At 54.9% G+C, this 10,035-nt stretch overlaps 1 protein-coding gene across 3 annotated transcripts; it reads left to right on the forward strand.

Moving 5' to 3' along the window:
• The first annotated feature begins 385 nt into the window (after positions 1 to 385).
• HSH2D (hematopoietic SH2 domain containing) lies at positions 386 to 9,610 on the forward strand. 3 transcript variants are annotated; one of them, XM_047095676.1, is made up of 7 exons: positions 386 to 533; positions 1,161 to 1,274; positions 3,261 to 3,406; positions 4,830 to 4,919; positions 5,908 to 6,073; positions 6,515 to 6,649; positions 8,894 to 9,610. In XM_047095676.1, the coding sequence occupies exons 3-7, from the start codon at positions 3,282 to 3,284 to the stop codon at positions 9,458 to 9,460; spliced, it is 1,083 nt and encodes a 360-aa protein (XP_046951632.1). In that variant the 5' UTR covers positions 386 to 533; positions 1,161 to 1,274; positions 3,261 to 3,281; the 3' UTR covers positions 9,461 to 9,610. The 3 variants fall into 3 exon arrangements, with proteins under 3 accessions (XP_046951632.1, XP_046951633.1, XP_046951634.1); XM_047095677.1 differs by lacking the exon at positions 386 to 533 and adding an exon at positions 690 to 980; XM_047095678.1 differs by lacking the exons at positions 386 to 533; positions 1,161 to 1,274 and having other exon boundaries at positions 3,292 to 3,406; positions 5,897 to 6,073.
• Positions 9,611 to 10,035: the final 425 nt, after the last annotated feature.

Raw genomic sequence — 10,035 nt, forward strand, 5'->3', positions numbered from 1 at the left:
TCAGAGCCGCCTCCTAGAGCCCTCTCTTTTTGCACCCCTCAATCAAGTGAACTCCTCTCTGTCCCTAAGTGCCACTTCCTCCCGATCACCGAAGCCCCCTCTGAGGTTCTTGCAACTCCCGTTCCCCCTTCCAGCAGTCTGTCTGCTCTGAGACATTAGCAATTAATTTCTTATTCTTCATTGCTCGCTAGATTCTGGAAGCCAGGAGGGTGGGGCTTGCACCTCTTGGGATCACCTCTCTGTCCCCCGAGGATCTGGCACACAGTAGGTGCTCAATAAAGTCTGGTCACGGTCTTCACAGAGCAGGGACCTCCCTCCACCTGCAGCTCAGCAGTTCTGTGGACTGCGGACAGCACTTGCGACCAGGTTTGTCCCGGTCCCACCCCTGGGGCTCACCTGCTTAAGGAAACAGGAACAGCCTGGGGGCAGCAGCCCCACCCCCGCTGACGTGCAGACCCTGAACCGAAACCGAGGTTCCTGCAGGCTCCCTGCACAGCGAGAGTAAGAGCCTCGGCTGCCCAGGGGTCTCCCAGGTACGTGCCCGGGTGGGGATCCCTCAGCCGGCCACGTGCTCACTTCTGTGCCTGCCCCCTGCCGGGCAAGCCCGGGACCCCGAGAGCCTCAGCCCCATCCCAGACCTCTAGAAGACAGAGCATGGGGCCCAGGTGGGGCCAGAAGGAGGGACAGGGCTGGCAGAGCCCAGAAAAGCGGGAGGAATTTTCAGTTTCCTTTGAACAATGGAGCTGGAAAAAGGGCTTTCCTGGCAGGGGAACAGCATGGGTGAAGGCGTGGAGGGGAAGAGAGCTTGGTCAGTTTTGAGTAGAGCGAGGATGTCCTTAGGGCTGTAATACGGGGGCAAGGAGATAGGGGAGCCGCAATGCCAGGGTCAGGAGCTTGAAACTTAGTGCAGATTCATTCAGCCCTAGACAGTTATTCCTCAGCAAACACCCTGCCCCCTCGCTGTCCCTGCCCAGTGCCAGGTAGTGCTGGGGACCCAGAAAAATCTGAAAGAAGCTAGCCCTGGGCCCCATCCCTAGAGTCCCTTAATATGGGGGAGACAGAGCCAGACACAATGCTTTGTGCAAGTCTCAGCCTTGGGGGCGCTCACCTAGGCCTCCTGAGCTAACCACACATATCTCCCCTTGCCAAACCAATTACAGCTGGATGGACCCCTGTGGTCATGACCACAAGCTGCACATCAGCAAGAACCCTCTGGAAACTCTGAAGAAAGAAAATCTATTGCTTGCCAGCCCCGGAGCGTACAAGATAAGCAGGTGAGTAGCCAGTAGACAGAAAGCCAGCACACATGTGCCTGGAGCTCTGCTTGTATTGGGGGCGAGGGTGGGGGCCGAGGGTTTCTGGGGCTCACCTCCTATTGGTGAATTTAAAACATAAGAGAATTTAAAGCGTGGGAAGAGAGAGAGAGAGAGAAAGAAAGAGAGAGAGAGAGAGAGAGAGAGAGAAAGAAAAGAAAGAAAGAAAGAAAAGAAAGAAAGAAGAGAAAGAGAAAGAAAGAAAAGAAAGAGAAAGAAAGAAAGAAAGAAAGAAAGAAAGAAAGAAAGAAAGAAAGAAAGAAAGAAAGAAGGGAAGGGAAAATAAAAAGCGACCCAATGACCAGTTACCTAAATCAACCAGGATCTTTAAAATAAAGGAGCCTGGTGGTGGGGACGTGGTGGGGGAAGGGGAGACGGGGAGCATCCTGGCTCTTTATCTAGTTCTGTGGCTGGCAATGTGTTTATCCCAGATAGACTTCATCCAGTTAAAGCCGATGACTTAGCAGTCAAAGCTTAAGTCAAGCACTTGCGGTAGAGAAAGAAAAGCCAACTGTCAAGGCTTCCACTGAACACAGACACTTGAGCTCCAGGAGGCGAAGCTTAGGTAGGAGCAGAGGAGAAAGTGGGAGACAGAGAAGGGCGCCAGGGCTTTGACTAAGAGAAGAGACAGGAAAGCTGCCTGGAGGAGGGGATATTTTTGCTGGGTCTTAAAGGATATGTAGGAGTTCTCCCAGGTAGAACAAAGAACAAACCTATGTACACAACCCCATGCTAGCCATTAGTGGATTCATGAATATTTATTATATACATCCAGTGCTTAGTTCTGTACCACCTGTACTTTCCCAGCTAAATATCATGTCCCCAAGCTACAGATGAAAATAAAGGCACAGAGGTGTTAAGTGACTTACCCAAGGTCACACAGCAGCTAAGTTGGGGAGCTGGAGCTTGAGCCCAGGCTATCTGGCTCTGATTGCAGGTTCTTAATTGCTTTGTCACCTGCTTTATTAAATGCTTTCTTCTTCTGTTTTTTTTTTTTTAATGTTTATTTATTTTTGACAGAGAGAAACAGAGCACAGCAGGGGAGGGGCAAAGAGAGAGGGAGACAAAGAACCCAAAGCAGGCTCCAGGCTCTGAGCCATCAGCACAGAGCCTGATGCGGGGCTCCAATCCACGAACCATGAGCCGAAGTCAGACACTTATCCGACTGAGCCACCCAGGCACCCCTATTAAATGTTTTCTTAATAGTTCTCTTTAATTTTACTTGTCCCAGAATTCTTTGGGCCTCCCCTTGGAGGGCAGTCTCAGCATCTGTCTTCAGGTGGAAGAAAGTCAATATTGACAGAGTTAGTCAATATGTCCCCACCCTCTGGAAATAGTAACAACGACCTTCTGAAATATTAAAACACTAGATAGGGCCAAGGTGGAGGGGGGGGCCAAGTTAGGGAGACGGTTAAGGGTGAGCATAAAGGGTCATGAGCAGACCATCCAGGAGGGCTTGACCCCATCGCTGGTTTTGCATTGATTTGATACTCTTTTGTAAATCGGTACTATTATTTTTCTCCCTGTCATTGGCTCACAAAGTCCGGTGTTACCTTGAGCTTAAAACTGTTAAGAACTCGGGGTGCCTGAGTGGCTCAGTCAGTTGAGCATCCAACTTCAGCTCGGGTCATGATCTCACAGTCTGTGGGTTCGAGCCCCATGTCGGGCTCTGTGCTGACAGCTCGGAGCCTGGAGCCTGCTTCGGATTCTGTGTCTCCCTCTCTGTCTGCCCCTCCCCTGCTCATGCTCTGTCTCTCTCTGTCTCTGTCAAAAATAAATAAACTTTAAAAAAATTTTTCTAAAAGGAAGGAAGAAAGAAAGAAACACAAGCCCCTTGCCCTGGCCAGCTAGAGGACTTGTCAAAGGAGGAGGCACCAAGAACTGTAATAGAGCAAAGTATGGGGGAGTGGACCAGGCGTGACTCTCTCTTCTCTCTCCTGCTGCCAGGTAACTGCTCCCCAGGAAGCCATGAACGAAGCCGGAAAGCTGCCCCCGCCATTGCCCCCACGACTGGACTGGTTCGTGCAGACGCAGGTGGGCCAGCTGGCCCAAGGAGGGGTCCCTGCATGGTTCCATGGTGCCATCTCGAGAGAGTGAGGACACACCCGTACCTTCTACCCTGCCCTTCACCCTCTCTCCTTGCGTGGGTGGGTTTTCTGCAGGATTCTGGGCTCAGCTCAGCTCCGGGTGTTAAGAGAGTAAAAAAAGAGCCCTCAGGCCCTTGACGCTTGAACCCTGCCTCTTCTGTGGACTCACTGGGTGACCAGGGCAAGTTACTTCCCATCTCTGGACCTCAGCTTTCTCTCCACAAGTGCCCACCACCCCAGCACTGCCAGGCACCCCTCCCCCAAGGCCAGGCATCACCAAGCAATGCTGGCAGGGTGCAGCCTCAGAATCCTTCTTCACACAGGGCCCCCAAACAGCTGCTCTCTCTCAATGCATCAGGGACATGAGCAGCATGTCCACACCGGACAGAGTTCTCGACTTTCCACACTGGGCTGCGTTCTGAGGCCATGAACAAACTCACCTCATTAGTCACCCACTTGGTTCCAAATGAACGGAGAAAAGACTGCGTATGGCCTCCCTTGGCGTGCAGGAAATTGAGAGAACATTGTGAAAGCCACCGAGAGGACGAAGCAGGCATTGTCTCTGAGGTCTGGGGTGTGCCAGTAGGGATACAATGTGAGCCACACGTTGTAATTTTAAAGCTTTTAGTAGCTAGAGCAAAAGAAGTAAAAAGAAACAGGTGGCATTCGTTTTGATCCTATCTTTTATTCCACCCAGTATCATTTCAATAGGAGTACTCAGAACTCATTGATAATTTAGTAAGCACTCCTTTATCTTGTACTAAGTGCTCAAAATCTGGTGTCGTAGGCTGAACGGACATCTTGATTCGGACCAGCCACATTTCAAGTGCTCAGTAGCTACCCGTAGTCAGGATTAGCTCGGGTTCATAGGCTCCCCAGCTTGTCCCGTAGAAGGCCACCTTCCTGTCTGTGATCCCCAGATAATAGGAGTAGTAATCATAGCATTTGGTGAGCAGTTCTCACGCTCGTGTTCCACACATTTGATCTGCTCTCCCGTCAGTCCTGGGAGTGAGGGTTTTACTTTCCCCTTGAGGAAGCTGAAGGTCAGAAAGGGACTGATGTCAGGTGCCACACGGCTGATGAGCAGCAGAGCTGGGGTCTGAATTCCAACGCGTCGGAGAACAGGCATTGTCACCTATGACACCTTGATCCACCCAAAGATGCCTTCGTGGGGGTATTTTAGGCATTGGGAAGGCAGGCAGGGGCTGTGGGGGATGGGAGCAAGTCTGTCCTGGGGTCAAGGTCATCAGAGGCCTCCCACCACAGCTGGGAACACCCCTGCCCCTGAACGTCCCAAGGTCTGAAACAGCTGAGAAGAAAACACGATTTTAGGTTTGTTCAGTACCGGGATGACAGGTGCACCAGGAGTCTGGCCAGTACGCGGGACAGCTGGGTCACAGTCGTCTCCCTCCCGTGTGTGTTCTTCCAGGGATGCCGAGAGTTTGCTGGAGTCACAGCCGCTGGGATCTTTTCTCATCAGGGTCAGTCACAGCCACGTGGGCTACACGCTGTCCTACAAGTAAGGCCTGGGCAAGGGACGAGGGAGGGGGCAGGAGGGCTCCCGGGCTTCCTCGGAGGGGGAAGCTTCATGCCACGACGTCTCAGAGAGCAACTGGTGAAAAGTTCTGGCCAACTCTGGCTGCAATGAGCAGCTGCGGGTCTGGCTGTGACCAGCATATGGGGGCTTGGTGGTAACTGAGCCTGTGTGTCTGAAAACAGGGGCTGCTGGGAGCCCAAGAGTGGCTACTGCCCTCGCCTAACCAGCCCCCACCCCCACCCCCATCTACCTGGCAACTCTCTGACTCCACCCAGAGGGACGTGTTAGGGAAACTCAGGGCAGTCCAGCTCCTTAAGGCCTCCAAAGCTGATCTGGCTTTTCGAAAGGATTCTAGGCCAGAGGAATAAAAAGTCCAGTGGCCCCACAACAGAGCTGGGCCCACAGGGAGAAGACCTTAGGGCCCGAGTCACACAGTCAAAGGCTTGGCTGTGTGACCTAGGACGAGTTACTCAACCTATCTGTGCCTCCCTCAAAGTCCTCGTCTCTAATATAGGAATGCTAAAATCAATTCAGAGTCTCAATGCGAAAATTAAATATGATATAGTAAGCACATAGTGGGCCGTTAATAAGTGCATCCATTCATTAACAGAGCATTTATCCAGCACCTGCTGTGGGCCAGGCATACAGCCTTAGCCTGGGGCCTGACTCAAATTTTCATTATTATCATTTCCGTTGATCATGTGACCCTCGCCAGGCACCAAGCTAAGCTTTTGTCTGCAGTAGCTTATTCCACTTTCGTAAGAACCCCGGAGGTTAGCCTTGGTAGCCCCAGGTTATAGATGGGGAAACTGAGGCATGGTGCGGTTAGTCACTTACCGAGTGTCACGTGGCTGAAAAGCACAGAAGGCTAATGGGAGCCTGAACAGCTGGTGCTGGCGGCTCGAGGGCTGGGAGACGGGGACGGAAGGAGGAGGAACGGAATTTCCCAGCCCCAGCAGTGTCTCCGCAGAGCCCAAAGCTGCTGCCGCCACTTCATGGTGAAGCTGTTGGACGATGGGAGCTTCATGATCCCTGGGGAGGAGAGGGTCCATGCCTCGCTGCACGCCCTGGTCACCTTCCACCAGCAGCGGCCTATGCGGCCACACGGGGACCTGCTGACCCAGCCCTGTGGGCAGGTGAGGGTTGCAACCCCCCCCCGGGTCATAGCCGCCCCCCGCCCCCTGCTGGGGCCAAGCCCCCAGATTCGTTCCCACTCATCCCATCCAGCCTCTTGTGTTTCTGTCACTCTCGTGGTCCCTGTCCTCCCACGGCCCCACCCTTCCTGCCTTGTACCCTGCCTGCACCCCCCCCACCAGCTCCCCAAGCTAATTTTTCCAAGGGCTCATGTGCGGGTGGCGAGGGGTATAACCTTGGCCGATCTATAGGAAAAGAGTATTTCCCTATAAGGCTTATAGCGGGGGTAGAGGGGTGTAGCCCTCAAAAGCCAGCGTGGGAGGGGCATGCTTCCTGACCAGGGCCGTGGGCAAGGCAGCTCCTGAGCCCACCACCCCCAGTGTGTCCGGGACCACCGCGTCCCCCTCCTTGGGGCGGAGCTGCAAGTCCCCTCTGCCCCGCAGAAGGATCCAGAGAACGTGGATTATGAGGATCTCTTCCTTTACTCCAACGCATTGACTGAGGAAGTCACCAGCCCCACCCATGGCCCCAGCAAACATCAGAACCCTTCCTCCTGTTCCACGGTTGCACCTGAGGAGGTATGTGACAGAAAGCTGGCATCTCCCACACGGGAGGGGCTGGAGCAGCGGTGGCCAACAGCTACCAGAGGAGACTTTCTAGAGCGACAATTAGATCCTATAGCTCCAACTAAAGAAGCTTCCGGTGATTTTGCAGGACCCTGCAACTAAAATCCCGGCCCAGTTCCAGCCCCTCTGCTATCCCTTCTGCTGTTCAGACACATCAAGCTAACCTCGGGGCCTTTGCATGTGCTGGTCCCACCCCAAGACCTTTGCACATGTTGGTGGCACCCACCCCAGGGCCTTTGCACATGCTGTGTGCGCTCTGCCCCCAGATTTCCTATGCCCGGCTTCTTTCTTCAATTCCTCAAGTGTCTCCCTCCCCAGCTCCAGGCTGAAAGTAATCCTCTCTGCATTCGCCATCCCATCACCCTGTTTACGCGCTGCGGAGCACTCCTCACGATATACAACGTCTTGTTTATGTGTTGGCTTTCATGTTTCCCGTCTGCCTTCCCTATCAGACTGTGAGCTCTGAGAGACCTGGGAATCTGTCTGGCTAGCTTATCCACCCTGTCTCGTGCATATGCCTAAGTGCTCCACTAATGAATCTGTGGAGTAGGTGAATGAATAAATGAACGAATCCCATCTCCTCAGGGCTGATTGGACCCTCAGGAGCCCCTAACCCCCCACACAGCAGGGAAGTTCCAGCAGCAGTGGAAATCAAACAGGCCAGTGCGATGAACATCAGCGGGTGTGGGGCTAAAGCGTGAAGGAAGCAGTCAGGGAAGACCTCCCAGAGGACATGGCATAGGGCTGGGACATGCAGGATAAGGAGGAGTCAGCCACACACAGAGATGCAGGGAGGGTGTTTCAGGCAGGGAAGAGAGCACATGCAAAGGTCCTGAGGCTCTGTATGTTTGGAAAACAAAGGAACAACAAAAGCCAGTGTGCGGATGGAGTGCGGTGAGTGCAGAGGAGGTCACCGGGAAGTAAGGGGCCAGGATCAGGAGGAGACAATCACGCAGGACCTCGGGGCCAGGGTGAGGACATGGGGTTCTTCTATTCCAGGTGTGCAGGGGGACCCGCCATGGGAGAGCCTGTGGCTGCCAGCTGCAGAAGGCGGTGCCTCGGGGCAATGGTAGAGGTGGCAGGAAGGAGGCAGGGACTGTCCAGGTGGGAGGGACCGGAAAAAGATCTCTAGGGGTGGAACAAGAAGATATTTGGGACATTTTGGAAGGGAGCTTGCCGATGGCTTGGAGGGGGAGGGGGAGGGGGAGGAGAAGCTGGACGTTGTCGTGGTTTGAGTCCCTGGGCCCTCCATTGTTTGGGAGGTGATCCCAGGAAGTACCACGGGGGAGCCAATGAAGGGCGTCTTAGCGAACAGGTTCCCCTGTAGGCAACCAGGGCTCAGTCTCCCGGGGAAGTCTGGGACCCTGCGTGGAACTGGGCACTTCAGTTATCCCACCCTAGGGGTGAGGAGCTGGGGTATTGATCCTCCAGCTTCCGGTAGCCACTGGTCAAGCGCTGTTCCTGGGAGAGTTTAATTCTCTGGCACTTGTGGCCTGCCGGTGTGGCCAAGGAATGACCCCAAGCAGAGTCCCCACTGCTGGCGTTTGGGAGCGGAGCTGGGGGCGCCTGCGTGCCCAGGGCAGAGGGATACGGATGCGGCATTGTCGGCCATCTGCCACAAACGTCACCTGGTTTTGGCCTGAACAGCCGGGTAGATCAGGGGTCAGCAAACTAGGGCCCGAGGACCACATCTGGCCAGTTTCCGTATGGCCCTGCGTCCCAGTGGCCCACGAGCTGAGCATGGCTTTCATGTTTTCGAAGAGTGTTAAAACAATTAAAACTAAAAGTAATATCTCATGCGATATTATTTCGTGAAAGTCGGACGAAAGCCAAATTTCCACGTCCATACGGTTTTCCTGGAGCACGGGCACATGTTCTGGTCGATGTGCTATCCCTGGCCGCTTTGCTCCGCGACAGCAGAGCTGGGGAATGAGACAGAGGCCGTATGACCAACGAACCTGAAAACGTTTGCCCTCTGGCCCCTTATGACAAAAGTTTGCCAATCCCTGGAGGGGGGGGGGATAGTGAAGCTGGTTATGGGGATGGGAGGGATGGGGCGTGGGGTCAGGCTTGGGTTCACCCGGGGTCCTTCTCAGCCCCAAGATGCCTGAGTGGGACCCGTGTCCCAACCTCCAGGGCAGATTCAGAGGTTTGGCGGGCGGGATGGCCCCAGGTCTCACCTGCGCTTGGTTTCAGACCTCAGGAAGGCCCATCCTGCTCCATCGGCCAAAGGGAAGGAGGCCATCGGCAAAGACAAGCAGAGACCCCAAGGAGGAGGCCACTTCCTCCTGCCCCCCGAAAGCCCCCCTTGAGGAGGCCTGCCAGAAACTCTGGAGAAACTTCAGGATGCTCCCCGAGATGGGCAAGAGGGTCCAGCAGCAGCTGAAACCCCACTCGGCACCTGTGAACTTGTCATCGCTCTGGAATGCTGGGCCACCAGCACTGGCACACAGCTCAGGGGCCAGGCCAGGTGACACACACTGGGAAGACGACGTCTCCACAGCCCACTTTGCGGCCACGTCCCTCACAAGTCCCGCACAGTCCCAGGATCTGAGAGACGGAGGTGACCCCTCCGGGAAGGCCTCAAGATTGGCCAGCGGGAGCAAGGTGACCCCGAGGGTCAGGAGTTGGCACCGAGTGGTAATGAGGGCCCTGTCCTCAAAAGCATCCAAACCGGAGACAGAAGGGTTGGCAGAAGCCCAGAGGGACTGGCTCCCTGAAGAGTACCTCACGCCGCCACCCTTTGCCCCTGGGTACTGTTAGAGCTTCGCCCTGGCTCTGGGACCCTTGCTGCCAGGGGCTGCTCACACCGGACCCCTGGTTGTCTGCCCACCAGCCCGCAGGAACCTGAAAAATGTAATAAAGACATTGCTTGGGTCCGGCCCTGCCGTTGCCAGGGGGGTGACCTGGTTACTCGAATAGTAATTATCAGTTACAGCCAGGGGCACAGTAGGTGCCAAGTTCATGATTTCTTCTACACCCCCAAGCAGACCCAGCAGGTAGGCTCATGCTGCACACTTTAAAGAGGAGACTAAGGGTCCGAGAGGAGGAGAGGCGCGGCCAAGGTCACCCAGATACAGGGTGTCCGCGCCTGGATTGGAAAGCTGGTCAGGTGGCGCCCTTTCCCCACGTCCCCTGCGCGCGGCTCAATTCCAAGTACGTCCTCGCCTGTAAATGGAGCTGCTCACCCCTTCCTCCTGGGGTTCCCTGCCGATGAAGGAGGTGAGACTTGCAGAGGGCTTGGCCCACAGTGCAGACACCGACATCAGCTCTAGGGGAAGCTTACGAGCCTCTTTCCTTTAAAGGAGGAGAGGAAGCCCGGGGTTGTGGTTGGTGGC

Source organism: Lynx rufus, unplaced genomic scaffold (assembly GCF_022079265.1).
Source record: "Lynx rufus isolate CCGP_SWC_20201006 ecotype Redwood Valley unplaced genomic scaffold, mLynRuf1.p SCAF_4, whole genome shotgun sequence".
NCBI lineage: Eukaryota > Metazoa > Chordata > Mammalia > Carnivora > Felidae > Lynx > Lynx rufus.

Bases quoted from the DNA above. Each gene is read 5' to 3' on its own strand.
- HSH2D (XM_047095676.1), top strand. From the start codon at position 3,282: ATGAACGAAGCCGGAAAGCTGCCCCCGCCATTGCCCCCACGACTGGAC. The intron at 3,407-4,829 runs GTGAGGACACAC...GTGTTCTTCCAG, and splicing joins CATGGTGCCATCTCGAGAGA to GGATGCCGAGAGTTTGCTGG. The intron at 6,074-6,514 runs GTGAGGGTTGCA...TCTGCCCCGCAG, and splicing joins TGACCCAGCCCTGTGGGCAG to AAGGATCCAGAGAACGTGGA.